Raw genomic sequence first — 16334 nt, 5'->3', positions numbered from 1 at the left:
AATGTAAAATTTGGTCTCCAAGCACATTTAAATATGGAGATCATGTTGAGCAGTTTGGATCGGTCGTTTGGATTTTAAAATGGCAAAATATGAGTGTGAAGTAAAATAGTCACTTTACTTCGTAACTCACCGTAGCCCATCTCATATATATATATATATATGAGGAGGGGTCAAGTTACAACATTTTTTGAGTTACAACAAGTTACAACAAGCATTATTTACATTTTCAAAGTCCAAATCGTCGATCCAAACCGTTAGATGTGATCTCTACAATAAAATGTGCTTAGAGACCAAATTTTACATTTTTTGGAATTTTTTTACTATTTATTAAGGTGGGTACAAAATTCAATGGTAAACAAATTCCAAAAAATGTAAAATTTGGTCTCCAAGCACATTTCAATATGGAGATCACATCTAACGGTTCGGATCAGTCGTTTGGACTTTCAAAATGAAAATATGGCTTGGAGTACAAACACATTTTAATCCATGGCTTACCGTAGTTCATTTCTCTCTCTCTCTCTCTCTCTCTCTCTATATATATATATATATATATATATAGAGTTAGGCTGGGGTGCTATGGATAGCATAGAGGCCTCTATGCTACGGCTCAATATTCGAGTTTTCAAAATCCAAACGGTCGATCCGAACCGCTCATCTTATTCTCCATATTAATATCTGCTTGGAGACCAAATTTTACATTTTTCTGAATTTTTTATTTATTTATTAAGTATTTTACAAAATTGTTGATCCAACGGTGGCTGCACAAAACAGTAAAACCGTTGGATTAGCGATTTTCAAAGTGGCTTAATAAATAGTAAAAAAATTCAGAAAATTATAAAATTTGGTCTCCAAGCAGATATTAATATGGAGAATAAGATGAACGGTTCGGATCGACCGTTTGGATTTTGAAAACTCGAATATTGAGCTGTAACATAGAGGCCTCTATGTTATCCATAGCACCCCAGCCTAACTCTATATATATATATAGAGAGAGAGAGTTAGGCTGGGGTGCTATGGATAGCATAGTGGCCTCCCGTGCTACGGCTCAATATATAGAGTTAGGCTGGGGTGCTATGGATAGCATAGTGGCCTCTATGCTACGGCTCAATATTCGAGTTTCTAAAATCCAAACGGTCAATCCGAACCGTTCATCTTATTCTCCATATTAATATCTGCTTGGAGACCAAATTTTATAATTTTCTGAATTTTTTTACTATTTATTAAGCCACTTTGAAAATCGCTAATCCAACGGTTTTACTGTTTTGTGCAGCCACCGTTGGATCAACAATTTTGTAAAATACTTAATAAATAGTAAAAAAATTCAGAAAAATGTAAAATTTGGTCTCCAAGCAGATATTAATATAGAGAATAAGATGAACGGTTCGGATCGACCGTTTGGATTTTGGAAACTCGAATATTGAGCCGTAGCATAGAGGCCACTATGCTATCCATAGCACCCCTAACTCTATATATATATATTTGCTTTTAAATAATTTTGATATATATGTTTAAAATAATTTTTGATATATGTTATAAATATTTATGGTTTATGTGATAAATTGTTTCAAATAATTTTGATATATGTTATAAATATTTTTTTAAAAAAAATTTAAGCAGATTGCCCCAGTAGGGGCGGTCTGGTGTTGGGACAGGCATTTATAGAAGAAAAAAAAAGCGGAGGACAGATTTGCTATTATTATTATTATTTTTTAGGGTATTAATAAAAAAATAGGTTACTACCTAGATTACTTTTTGAACTCTCCCAGACCCTTTTTTTCACAAAAATAAATAGAAATTGAAAAAGAATTAGCAAAAAAAGAATAAATTAAAATAAGTGTCTCGTGCCAAACGTGGGGTAATAATACAAAATAAAAAGGTCAAGAAGTATGACATTCAGTGTACACATCATTTAATTCTAACAATTTATGGGCCTACATCAATTAATTGTACCTACATCAATTAATCCCAAATCCTGTATCACAAAAAAAAAAAAAAAGCAAGTTACAAAATAGTATAAAAAAAAATCAAGTTACAAAATAGTACGTACAAATCTAAATCACTTCTCTTGCCTCTTAAGATTCAAAGAATTCTAATTCTATTTTCATGTGAGGCCAACAAATCGATTTGTAAAGCTTTGCTTTTTTTGCCATTGATTTTGAGTTGAGATTCGCCTAAAATTTTGTTCAACGGCTCAAAATTGCTCACAATTTTTGGGTAAAAGTATGTAATGATTTAGTGTTCTCTGAAAAAAAAAATGTCATGGTTTTTTCTAGCCTACCATGCAGCGGAAGGTTAAAATAATTACCTTGCTAATTCTATGTAGGAGTTTCACCAAAAAAAAGTCAAATATATAGAAGCTACTTTTACAGGGCATGACTATGTTCACATCCACTTACCATTTTAAAAAAAAAAAAAAAATACATGGCCGGAAAACAGGACATTTCAGTCTCCCTTGGGAATTGAAGAGATGCGTCTGATGTCAAAATTTGAGTTTGATGGATTCTTCTTACGTCCGATCGGTTTTAAGATCCATACACATTGCTTCAATATTCAAGCACTGAAGCACATTCACTTAAATATTTGTACAAATCTAGTGCACATGGGTCTTAAAGTAAACGAAACGTCGGATGCATATCTTTTTTTTTTATTTTTTATTTTTCCAGAAAGGTGAATAGGAATTGAAAAGAGAGAAAATAAAATATGTGTAACATTGCTCACGTGGGGGTAATATACAATAAAATGACCAGGGTGAAGGAGTAGGACAGTGAGGGTAAACACAACATTTATTAATTGTACCTCGTAGGTTGTTGGGAGTATATGGGCACTCTTAATTCTGGGACAGCGAGAGTTCACTCAAATCCTCTACCACTACCAATTATTGGTGCCTCTCAGATCTGCTGCATTCCTACATTACTTTCTCCGTTAAAGAATTCTTGGTGCCTCTCAGGTCTCCAACACATGCAAGGTATACTTTCTCTCATGTCCTTGCTTTCTTCTGCTAGCGTACTGTACTGAGAAGCCCAGATTCCCTCCCTGCAATATATATATGCTATTATGTGATTAATAAAGGTCATTTTTACTTGGTAGATCATTTCAGATCACACTTTATTGAAGAATGAATCAGATATGATTATCTCTGTGAGGTGAATAATAGAAGAAACAGGAACAGGCCAGGGGGTGTTCTAAGAGACATCCCACCAAGTTTGGTGCAATGTCTTCCGGCTTGTCTTAGTATAGGATTTCATAAATAACAATATTTCTGTAAAAGTAGAGAGTTAGCTAGGATTTCATAAATAACATTTTCTATTTGTCTTAGTATATATTCTTAGCTAAGATATTATATCTATTTTTGTATGCTTCTTGTTGTTTATTTGAGTGAAAAATTCAGAAATACACATTTTTGTACGAGGTTTTGAATAAGCCTTATATATATAGGGTCCGGCTAATTTGTTGCCGGCAGCATTTTAGCCGGAGGTGCTGCCACTGTTTTTTCTATTTTTTGATGTTCAAACAACAAATCCAAACCATTAGATGTTTAATTTATATTATAATCTACTTGGAGACCAAATTTTACATTTTTTGGAATTTTTTTACTATTTATTAAGATGGTTTGAAAACCGCTGATTTCAGTAATTTTCTGCAGCATTGAAATCAACGGATTTCAAACCAGCTTAATAAATAGTAAACAAATTCCAAAAAATGTAAAATTTGGTCTCCAAGTAGATTATAATATAGATTAAACATCTAATGGTTTGGATTTGTTGTTTGAACATTACACAGCTAAATATAGCCCCGGCAGCACCTGGGCAGAACTGCTGCCAGCAGCAATTTAGCCACAGCCTATATATATATATATTTTTTTTTTTAAGGTTGGCAAATATATGACTTCATTGGTTCTTTGAATTTGTATAAATGTCATTTTCGCCTTGTATATATGCTAATGTAATGCAAATCAAGCTCTGATGATAAATTTCTGGTGTTAATCGTTTGGGGAATGTCACTATTGTAATTTTTTCCGTTATTATTTAGCTATAAACTTGCTAATTCTTGTTAATTCTTGGAACATCCTCTCAATTCCTCTAAGAATATTACACTTCATTTTATTTTTCTTAAATTTCCTGAAAGGGGTCCAAGGCAGCAAAGAGAAGAGGGTAATTTACTTGCAAAAGGAGAGATCATGAAGGAAACCTTGGCGAAGTGCGACCACAAGTCCTCCATTGTCTTTGTTGGATAAGAAATTAAATCATATATCATTGTCTTCGAGGATTAGAAACAGAGTGACACTGCCCGGGTCACCTATCAAGCCACGTCAACAACAAATATCATATCATCAACTTAAGTGCCTCATTTGGAGGATGCATGGTTAAGCCTTTTCTTACATTTTCCTCTCTCTAGCTTGTGGGATTTTATTTTCCTCTCAATGTATAATTTCAAATTATTCTTGAATCACAAATTTTTGATCTCGCTGAACATTTTCCGAATCATTAAGTTGTCACTATGGTTTGATGGCATGCCTTCGGGGATCTTACTCAATTTCTTTTCTCTCATTGGACATATCTCGTCTGATTATTTGTTTATTTTACTCAATTTCTTTCCTCTCATTTATCTGTTAATATGTAAATCTATTACTATTTGGTTTGCACGACATCTTATTTTTTAATTCTTATTTAATTTGGACAGGGAATTTTGTTAGAGATTCACATACAAAATTCACAAACCTAATATATGTGATATTTGTACTTTTAAATTAATTTTGTTTCATTATTTTTAATTTTTAATTTGGTTATTAATTACGAGTAAACTAAATTCTACTGCTATTCTCAATGTGACCGTTATTAATTTCAAATACTAGATCAAGTCTATCTGAATTATACATTGTATGAACCACGTGGTTAATGGTCGTTAATTCTGGACACATGATTTAATTTGGGCCTACAAGGACTGAAGGACCCGTATTAGTCTTTCTATTTGAGGCCCAAATTTTTGCCTCAAGTCGGACCTTTTAGAAAGGTCTTCTTAAAATTACCAATAATTTGCAGTTTCGTTGGATTAGTTATGAGCCCCTAAATTGGACTTTTTATTATTATTTCTAATTCAACATGAATTTTTATTTTTATTTTTTTTAGATTTATTATAAGGATATTATAATTTGCAATGTTTTTTCTTAAAGAAAACATTTTATAATTCACACGTTGTCAAACATTCGAATTTTCATTCGCTAATTGTAAATTGCTAATTATATATGGAACTAAATTTTTGTATGAAATTTATAAGTATATTATATTTTTTTTGGTTTTTTTAAAGAAAATGTTTTATAATCCCACGTTGTCAAACTTAATAATTTTCATTCCAAATTGTAAATTGCTAATTATAAAGGGCACTTTCAATATTATTCATTTCTAATCAACGTAATAATTTTTAATTAGTTTCTCAAATGAAGATGTTCTGAATTAAATTATATTATTTTTGAAAGAACTGTACTTAATTTTATTCTAATTTCCATGCAAAAATAGATTCAGTAAGTTTAATTGCTTATAATTATTTGGTGGTAGATGTGAAATGGGATTTTTTGGTTATACGTAATTGCTAAAAAATTGGGTTGATTAGTTTGTTTGCTTATATGGGTTTGTTGTATTTACAATGTACGAGAAATGAATATTACTTTTACTAATTATATTGGTGGCAAGTTGCCAGAAATGAATATTAGTTCGACTTTTGGATACCAGCAAGAGTAAATTTGCATTACAAAAGAAGTATCTTTTTTTATAAGCTTCTTGTGATTTATTTGCGTGGAAACTTGAGAAATACACATTTTTGTACGAGGTTCCGAATATGCATGCCTCCTCTGTTCATTCAATTTGTATAATTGTATTTTTGACCTAGCTTGTATGCTAATGTAAAGCAATTCAAACACTCTGGCGACAAATTTCTTCTGTCCAGGGCGTTAGTTGTTAGAAGAATGACATTATTATAATTTTCTTTTGTTATTATTCAGTTATAAATTAGCTGCAAATTGTGAGAATTGGATTTTGCAATTAATATATTTTTTTTTTCCAATTCTCCTGTTCTTCTTTATCTCAATGATGTCTTAATTTTTCTAAATTCTTGCTATTTAGCGTTAATTGAGGAACTGTTTCAGAAAAGAAAGAATGAGAATTATTTGTGAACAGGATCCAGTCAAACAAGTCATCCAGTGTCTTTATCGGATAAGATAAACTTCTTTTCCCACCTTAGGGGTACTTTTCAACAAGTCAGCATAGTTTAAGCTAAGTCTTTCCTATCAATTTGGTAATGAAAGGAATTCACCAACCTCTTCCTCTATCCCAGTAGAAATTTTCTGGATATTGTAGAAGATAACGAAAGAGTAGTTAGTTATCAATCGCCTGCCCGGAATACTAGTGCTGTCACTTTGAATATAGTAAGCTAGCAAGGTCAGTCATGGATTTTATTGATGCATTACAATTATTACTTATTTGAACTAGATAATACCCTTTGTGACCTTGATTACTTCAACTAGTCTTGCTTTGGCTTGAACAGTTAATTTACTGAAAGGAATGCGCGCACCAGCTTCTCCCTCTCTGGCTTGAACAGTTAAAAGCGTCTCCTGTTGGATGCCGAGACCTTGAAGATAGTAAGATAACTAGGTCAGTCAAGAAAACTACGTGAACAGTATTTATGAATTCCACTTGTTTATTTGTTACTACATAATATCAATCCTTAGTTACCTTGATTACGTCAACAAGTCTCGCTTTAGTTTGGAGAGTATTTCACGCAGTTGTCATGAATGTGAAGATAAAATTAACTTATTTTTATTAACTTTAGTTTGCTATGACGAACATATCATCTGAGAACATGTAAACAAACAACCATATTATATAAAAATTTGCTTAGCGTGAGTACTCGCAAGACCCAATATGACCGGATTTGGTAGCCCAAATGAAACTAGTGGACCATATTCAACACCACATTAAATGTATGAACCTCCCCAGTAGACATTTTAGAGCAAGTAGAGATTCCAAATGTTGCGATAAAATAAAAAGATCCGACTTACGGTGGAAAGGTTATTTATTACTTTTGTGGGATGAGTCCGTGTAATATATCTTATAGAAACTTTCTCCATCCTTCAATTTCTAATTTTCTGTCTATAATGGCTTCTCATTTACGAAAACTTCTCTAAATAAAAAACTATGGTTTCATCCATCTCTTTTTTCCCATCTCAGCCACCTGCCTTCTCCGTCCATTGTCGTGTTGGGTAATGCTCTAGGCTAGCAAGTACATTTCAAAAGTATCACTAGCTATCTAGAGACGATCTTACTATAAATATGAAATCAATCACACGCAATTTATGGATCATGCCACACACATAATCTAGCAGAGTGTAAGTCAATTATCTCTAATCAGGTGGAGCGAGATACGGTTGCTTGCACCTTAGTCTCCCTTGTTACAATTTTCAAAACATGAACCACAAGCTTTGCACACCAAAATGTTGATCGAGAATGAGAAGAGATAAATACTAGTTGTTTAGATCTTCTCACCCTTGCGAATTTGAAAACTAGCTCACTACTTCAAACACTTTGAATATATCTCACTGAGCTAATCAACACAATCTCATGATCTTCTTTACAAATTCGAATCTCAACTTGAATCAAGGAGATACAAAGAGATCAAAATCTAGATCTAGATCAATCTCAAGAAGAAAAAGACAAGAAAGATATCAAGCCCCTTTGAAGAATGAAAGGTGAGAAGAGGGGGCAGCCGGTCTAAAATATGCAAAGGAAGATTGATTGCAAAGGAAGATTGATTGCAAACTCACAATCTATTCTTGTAGTCAATACGGTTGTTGATCCAAGAGATAACGGGAAATAATAATTTCTACTAAATTAAGTAATGTCCGCCGGTCTAAAATATCTGATCTGCATTTAGATTCATGCAAACAATTTAGAATCACATAATGAGGGAGGGTTTAGATTTGTTCAGATTAAATCCCGTATTTACAGATCTAAACGTGGATCAAACGGTTAATTAGACCTATCATTGTACCAAACTCGGTATGATGCCTATTGAAAAACCTATAATATATGCTTGTGCGTGACAAACCCCTAATCCCTATTATATATGCTCTTTTTGGATAAAAATGCTATTTTTTGTTTGTTCAATAATTTCAGACGACACTTGATCAAACGAATCACACTAGGCTTTTTCCCAAGGTGAATGATAGAAGCAACAATCTCGGCCAGAGTAAGTGCGCCCTCATTTTATTTTATTTATTATTGTTAATTGTTAACCTACGATGGATAGATGTCATATCACATATCTAATTGGCATGCCAAGGAAAAGTAATTAAACAGTATTATATTATATAAATATATCCAACTGTTTTAGAATTGTAGACAGTTACATTCCTAATTGTTGACTTTCTCATGAATGTAATCGCTAATGCTATTCCCGAAATCTCAATCACGTGATATTAGCGATTACTTTATAACTATGGAAAAAGATTCAAATAGTACCTCAGTTTATTGTTCTTTTCTCACCTTCCTATTTCCCAGGGGTTTAAAGTGATAAAGACAGTGTCCCGATGTTATCCAAAAATATTGAATAAAAGCGATTTACCATGAGAAGTGCATCCATGTCAAGACAATCAGACGAGACCTTCATGCCGAGTTCCTCAGGTGTGTTCCATTCATGCCCTTACAGACACAATCGCCACCCCAGTTTGTACCCATGAGTGCACCCCTAGAAATTGAAACAAAACTTCATAAAAGACAAGAGAAAAGAAGAAAGACACCACACTCCCATAAATCTCTCTGTTCCTTCCAATTTTATTGCTCAGAAGAATTTAGTACATTGTATATTTTTTACACAACCTAGGCATTCTTTTTTATACCCATCAGTATAGGTAAAATAAGAAAGTATCACAATGAATTTTCTGTATATCTAGCAATATAATTTTCTAATACAAGAGAACCAAAAACAAAAAATAAATTCAAAAGATGCCATATACTTTTGCTCCCATATTTCATTGATCCAATATTCTTATTTGAGAAAGATCTTCTGCCCTTATTGTTTCACACCAGCACATACTTGCCTTATAACAAATCCTTCCATGTAATACACATAAATATATATAGTAAGCAATATTTACTATTCCTTAACAGAAAGTTTCAAGAGAAGAAAGAGCCTACCCAGACCATCTTCTCAGGGAAACCATACAATCAATATACCGAGCAGTGATTCGTTCCATGACCAGCCTCGTTTTACTGAACGCCTGGATGCTTCGAGAAAGAGAACTTTATCTGGATCCTATGCTTTTCGTATTAGGAAGGTACCTCTTTTATATATTTATTTATCTGTTTGCTTCTAATTTTCAGTTGTGATTTAGAGCCCTCATTTTGTTGATTTATTTTTTTTGGATGGGAATAAAGCTTTAATATAGGCTGAAAAATTCATTGTTTCAGTTTACAATAATTGCCTATCATAAACTGGGTTTTGTTTTGTCTTGATTGTGCTGAAGCTGTTCTGAGTTTTCCCTGTGGAAATAAACATAGCAAACTCTGTTCTGTCCTGTTTCAGACTTGTATATATATTCCAGTCTCACTCAATGAGTGTTAAGGCAAAATAGTGTTCTAAGAGAAGAAAAGCACACTGTTTGGAGTTACTTTATTGTAACAAATCAAGTATTAATCTTCGACGAATACTTTTATAAGAATTTGTATCTAAGCCAATTGTCCATATTCACTAACATAACAAGTCTTTTAAATTTCTTCATCCAAGCACGTATTTTATTTGTTGCAGTTACTGAAGTAAACAAGAATAGGAATTAATCATCTTGTAGCTAGGCTTATCCAACATTTTCTTATTTGCAATCATGAATATTTTATTGTTTTAAATTTCCTTGAACAAATATATCTCCTATTCTCTTGAAGGATGGTAATCCAAAGAAAAGTGTTTTTGGACATGACTGTACAAATAGTTAAATGCAGACTGTGACCATTGATTGGGCTATCCTGCATTAAAAAATTCCAATAATCCTTATAGGGGTGCAAGTTATGCGAAAATGAAGATAGATGCAAGTTATGAGTGTCTTTCTCGTGGCTTACAAGTTGTCTTCTTATGTTGTTTTGCAGTTGCGTAACATTCAATACAGTGATGTTGATCGATGGGCAAAAAAATCAATTGTAGATGCTTTATCGTCCCTCCCAATCTTGCATCCACATTCTAAATTTGTTCAGCGATGGAATCAATTTTTTTTTATATCATGCCTTGTAGCAATTTTTATTGACCCCTTTTTTTTCTTTCTGCTCTCTGTCGAGAAGGTGCATATTTCTCTTTCACCCCTTCCTTTTTTTTCTTTTTTTATTATGATTAAAGTAAATTGAAACAAATACTGAAATATTATATATCACACTGTTCTTTTCCGTCTAATTAAGTAAAAAGTGAGGTGCTCATGAATTGTGCTGACTTGTTCTCATACACTTTTTTCTTATTCAGACAAATAAATGTATGGTGCTAAATCGATCCGTTGGAATAGCGATTGCGGTAGTTAGGAGCATCACTGATTTTATTTATCTTCTACACATGCTTGTTCAGGTTTTCTCAAAATTTTAAGCTTACAAAAACTCGAAACAATTGAAGTAATCCAAGTGAAACGTAGTGAATCCCTATTTAGGTACTTACATATATAACATTACCATTTTTCTTTCAGATTAAACTAGCATATGTTGCTCCTGATTGGACAGCTGGTTCTGGAGGTCATCTAGTTGAAGAACATGAGGAAATTGCACTTCATTATCTGCGCGGATATTTTATATTTGATCTCTTTCTTGTTCTTCCACTTCCTCAGGTAAGTTATATATAATCATATGAATAAGCATTCACGATTGTTGTTTTTAATTTCACTTTATTCGGGCTTGTATATATATATATATTATTTATTGTTCCTCACCAATTTTTCATGGATTACCAAATTATCTTTTGTCATTCTCCATTGCTGGTAAAAGGCTAAAAGCCCATAATAAGACTATACAGACTAATAAATTTCTTATCTATGTTATACTTGCTTACATTTTGTTGCCATATATATATATATATATATAGGCTGTGGCTAATTTGCTGCCGGCAGCATTTCTGCCGGCGGTGCTGCCACTGTTTTTTCTATTTTTTGATGTTCAAACGACAAATCTAAACCGTTAGATGTTTAATCTATATTATAATCTACTTGGAGACCAAATTTTACATTTTTTGGAATTTTTTTACTATATATTAAGCTGGTTTGAAAACCGCTGATTTCAATGCTGCAGAAATTTACTGAAATCAGCGGTTTTCAAACCAGCTTAATATATAGTAAAAAAATTCCAAAAAATGTAAAATTTGGTCTCCAAGTAGATTATAATATAGATTAAACATCTAACGGTTTGGATTTGTTGTTTGGACATCACACGGCTAAATATAGCCCCGGCAGCACTTCTGCCGAAATGCTGCCAGCAGCAATTTAGACAGACCCTATATATATGTATATATATATATATATATATAGAGTTAGGCTGGGGTGCTATGGATAGCATAGTGGCCTCTATGCTACGGCTCAATATTCGAGTTTTCAAAATCCAAATGGTCGATCCGAACCGTTCATCTTATTCTCCATATTAATATCTGCTTGGAGACCAAATTTTACATTTTTCTGAATTTTTTTACTATTTATTAAGTATTTTACAAAATTGTTGATCCAACGGTGGCTGCACAAAACAGTAAAACCGTTGGATTAGCGATTTTCAAAGTGGCTTAATAAATAGTAAAAAAATTCAGAAAATTATAAAATTTGGTCTCCAAGCAGATATTAATATGGAGAATAAGATGAACGGTTCGGATCGACCGTTTGGATTTTGAAAACTCGAATATTGAGCCGTAGCATAGAGGCCTCTATGCTATCCATAGCACCCCAGCCTAACTCTATATATATATATATATATATATATACACATATATATATGACGAGGGATCCAATTACACCTTTTTTGGTGACACCGAATTACACTCTCTATTTATAAAGTTTTCAAAGTTCAAATAGTTGATCTAAACCGTTCAACATAATGGATATATTAAAATGTGCTTGTAGATCAAATTTTATATTTTTTAGAATTTTTTACTATTTATTAAGTATTTAACAAAATTGTTATATTCAGACCATTAAATTTTTGTACCCATCTTAATAAATAGTAGAAAAAATTCAAAAAAGATATAAAATTTGATCTACAAGCACATTTTAATATATCCATCATGTTGAATGGTTTGGATCAACTGTTTGGACTTCAAAAATGTAGAGTGTGATCCAGTGTCACCAAAAAAAGGTGCAAGTGGATTACCAAATTATCTTTTGTCATGCTCCATTGCTGGTAAAATTAGGCTAAAAGCCCATAATATGACTACACAGACTAATAAATTTCTTATCAATGTAATACACATGCTTATGTTCCACAAAGGTGCTGAATTTGGTGGTCATCCCAAAGTATATTCTGCCTTCTGCAGAAAACCATTCAAAATATACGTTGATGAATACCATAATCTGGCTCCAATTGCTCCAGTACATCCCCAGAATGTTCAGATTCCTGCCACTGCCTGGTGGACAATCTGCTAGTGGCTTCATATTTGAGTCAGCTTGGACCAATTTTGCAGTTAACGTTCTCATGTTTGTGCTAGCCGGTCATGTTGTTGGTTCTGCCTGGTACCTTTTTGGATTTGAGGTTAGTTGTTGGATTTATGTTTAAGCACCAGTCTCTGTAGCCTTATTCCTTCAAATAATAAGAAAAAAACTAAAGTAATTTACATGAAAATTTGTGGCCCCATCACATATGCCTCCCTGCGTGCAAATATGGTGAACACATCTACGAGCCTTTAATATGCAACCTATGTGGGTGGATATTATATTGCTAAATTCGTATACAGAGCGGCCTCAACTTTCTCCTTTTTGCATTATAAGAGAAAATATATTTACCTGATAAATATTTATTTCTTATTCCTCACTTTCAGAGGGTTCGTCATTGTCTTCTTGATACTTGTGCCAGCTTCAACAAGACGCTTTGTTCATCCCTGATAGATTGTGGGCCTGGGGGAGACTTTAGACAACAATGGAGAGACTATGATAACTCTAGTAATTGTTTGAATTCTAATTCGGACCAGTTTTCTTATGGAATTTATCAGCTGGCCATTCCTTTAACTACCGAGCACAGTGTCATTACCCGATACATCTACTCCTTATTTTGGGGATTTCAGGTAGAATACAGCCTCCTGTGTTTTGATCTCTTCTTGTTTATTCGTACTTGCAAATGTAAATAACTTTGTTATTGCTTTCAAATTTTAGCAAATAAGCACATTAGCTGGGAATCAAACACCTAGTTATTTTGTTTGGGAAGTACTTTTTACAATGGCCATTGTTGGTATCGGTCTGCTACTCTTCGCTTTGCTAGTTGGCAACGTGCAGAACATCCTTCAAGCCCCTGAAAGAAGGTTGGCATTTCTTTCATTTTCTGTTTGGCAAAGTTGATCTTCTCCTGCATTCCATTTCTCTGTCTTTTCTAACTATTTTACCTTTTTGAGAGACAATATGGTACGCAGTAATGCGTATGAATATCAAATCATTTTTTTATATTGTTTCAAGTTTTCCGTAATTTGTATACATTGGTAGAATATTCAACATTAATAATTCGGGGTACTTCTGTTTCCAGGAGACTGGAGATGCAACAAAAGCAGGGTGATATGGAGCAGTGGATGCGTAACATGCATCTACCTGATGAATTGAGAGAGTATGTAGATAAGTAATTTGGATATGGTACTTGATGTTACTGATGTGTATGGATGAAAACGGACTAGTGTTGTAATACAGAGTTGATTTACACTTCGGCCTTTATCAATTTGTAGGAGAGTAAGAGAAGCTGAGAGATTGAGCTGGAGAACCACTCGTGGAGTGAATGAAGAAGAGTTGCTGTTGAACTTGCCGGATAACCTTAAAAAAGAGATACACCGCTGGCTTTATATTGGTTTGCTAAATAAGGTATGTAATTTGTGAATGTTAATGTAATATTTTTAATTGTTCTTTGCATGGTGCTTGTCCTTCGCTTCTTCATGTTAAGATATTTTGATCACCAAAATTTGGCTTGGGTTTATGTCAGCTGAGCTTCCCTATATAACTATATTGAAATTCCAGAATTACTGCTACGGGCTGTGCTTGTACTTAATGGTATATAACTATATGTTATCTTACCAGGCCTCTGACTGGTAGCCGCGTCTGACTGTACTTGAGAGTCTTTAATTATTTTCCTTTGTTGTTCAATCCGCCATAACCCACTGTTTTGCATCATAAATAATGGAAAGATTCGATCTAAATTCTCAGCAGAGAAAAAATGTATGACCAGCCCACAGACCATACTGATGTTGGACTTGATTAGCCTAGAACCAGAATAACTTGTTCAGAACTAAAAGCATTTATAATAACCCTTCTGTGAAATTCACACCTAATAAAGCAGTAACTGCAGGTGGGGGTATTAACTTCGCTAGATGATCAAATATTTTTTGATGCTATAACTGATAAACTAAGACGAAAGCTGTACCCAAAGGGGAGCCACTTAGTTGGCGATGGGGAGCACATAGATAAGTTTGTATTCATAGTGAGGGGTATGTTGGGATGTATTCACAGGAGTGGAGATATTTCCTTGTTGGGAGATGGTGATGTGTTCGGCGAGGAGCTCATCGTCTGGTGCATAGAACAACAGTCTTTAGGCCATTATAAAGGTACCTTTCTAACCTTCTCTCTCTTAGGGGTAAATTTGAAATTTTAAAACAATGTTTTTCTATTTTACAGTGGGAGGTATGAACAGATACCAGGGATTGCGCTTAATGTCGGAAAAAACTATTAGGTCTCTCACAAATGTTGAGGTGTTGGTATTACGAGCAGATGACATAGATCAAGCCATCTCTGTCTCTGGTGTCCTATGCAACCCTGTAGTCCAAATGGCTGTTAGGTAAATTTGTCCTAGCATTTTGTTTTTGTTTTTGTTAATATAACAATTCTATTTTTTAAGTTTTACTTATGAGGAAACCTTATAAAATTGTATATGATTAGAATTATGTTATTTTTTTTTTACTGTAAAGGAAAAAGATCCAAAATTGGAGAGAGAGGGCTGCGAATACTATCCAAGTAGCATGGAGGAATAGAAAGAGGCGCTTGATCAAACAGCAAAACATGCACCATTCCGCACATTTATCTATCTTTCGGTGAAATTTGTTTTTCCATTGGGTTCAATTTGCAAAGATTGAATCTTGTATGACTAGTTGCTATTTGTTTTGTTTTTTTTTTTGGTTTTTTGCTTATTTTTATTAAGGTAAATTTTACAAGAGGACACTCAACGTCATCCTATTTATGGTCACTTAACATTAGTTTATCCAATTATGGTCATTAAGACTTTTAAATTTTATCCAAACTAATTAAGTTACTGTGTACAGTTTAAATCAAAATACACATGAATTACAAACTAATATTTTCAAATTATCGAATCTATTCAATTACCAGATTTTTTTTATTAATACCCTAAAAAATATTACTTGATCTCCCCTCGATTTCAATTTTTTTTGAAAAATGCCCTGATTGCTCCAATGTGGGGCAGTTTGCTATGATTATTATTATTTTCAATTTTTTTTTGCTATACCGCCCCATTGTGAGGCGATTGGCTATGATTTTTTTAGAGACTGTTTAGTATGTATAGAATGATTTCGGTCTCACTACTTCTATGATTTCTATTTTTTTTTCTCTTTTTGGATACTCTTATTATTTGATTTTGATCAATATTGGTCTCATAGTAAATCTGATATAATTTGAATCAAAAATTCATTAAGAATATGTAAATAAATAAATATTATTTGAGTTATTGCAAAGCTAAATGCATGTATCACGTACATTCAATTTGAATTGCAAAAAACATTGTTTTGGACCTCAAAATTGCAATTGAAGTTTCTGAAAAATAATGGTAAGTCAAAAACCTATTGTATAAACTTCAAACTTCGATGTATAATGATCTTATAGAATACCAAATTTTATTATTTTCGAACCGTTTTTACTTTTTTTTTTAATGATTTATGAAAGATGGCATAAAATGACTTAAAAAAAATTCCAATATTTTATGAAAGAGAACAATAATATATTTTCTTGGTAAATGGATTCTATATAATATCTAAGGTTCTTTAGTTTCACACATATATATTTTATTTGTCATATATTCTATTTACAAAATCAAAGAATATGAGTATCCAAAAAGAGAGGAAAAAAATCATAAAAGCAATGAGAC

The 16334-nt window shown here is 32.9% G+C and overlaps 1 protein-coding gene across 1 annotated transcript; it reads left to right on the top strand.

Moving 5' to 3' along the window:
* Positions 1-6271: 6271 nt before the first annotated feature.
* Positions 6272-15439, top strand: LOC144560143 (putative cyclic nucleotide-gated ion channel 20, chloroplastic). Its single transcript, XM_078309318.1, has 16 exons — positions 6272-6431; positions 6538-6644; positions 8166-8238; positions 8550-8672; positions 9159-9325; positions 10128-10316; positions 10492-10590; positions 10706-10843; positions 12480-12740; positions 13027-13269; positions 13358-13503; positions 13722-13799; positions 13915-14047; positions 14529-14784; positions 14855-15014; positions 15145-15439. The coding sequence occupies exons 4-16, from the start codon at positions 8615-8617 to the stop codon at positions 15269-15271; spliced, it is 2055 nt and encodes a 684-aa protein (XP_078165444.1). The 5' UTR covers positions 6272-6431; positions 6538-6644; positions 8166-8238; positions 8550-8614; the 3' UTR covers positions 15272-15439.
* Positions 15440-16334: the final 895 nt, after the last annotated feature.

This window comes from Carex rostrata, chromosome 1, assembly GCF_964058835.1.
Source record: "Carex rostrata chromosome 1, lpCarRost1.2, whole genome shotgun sequence".
Lineage (NCBI taxonomy): Eukaryota > Viridiplantae > Streptophyta > Magnoliopsida > Poales > Cyperaceae > Carex > Carex rostrata.
Note: the sequence above shows the minus strand (reverse complement) of the source record. Positions and strands in the feature narration are given on the sequence as shown.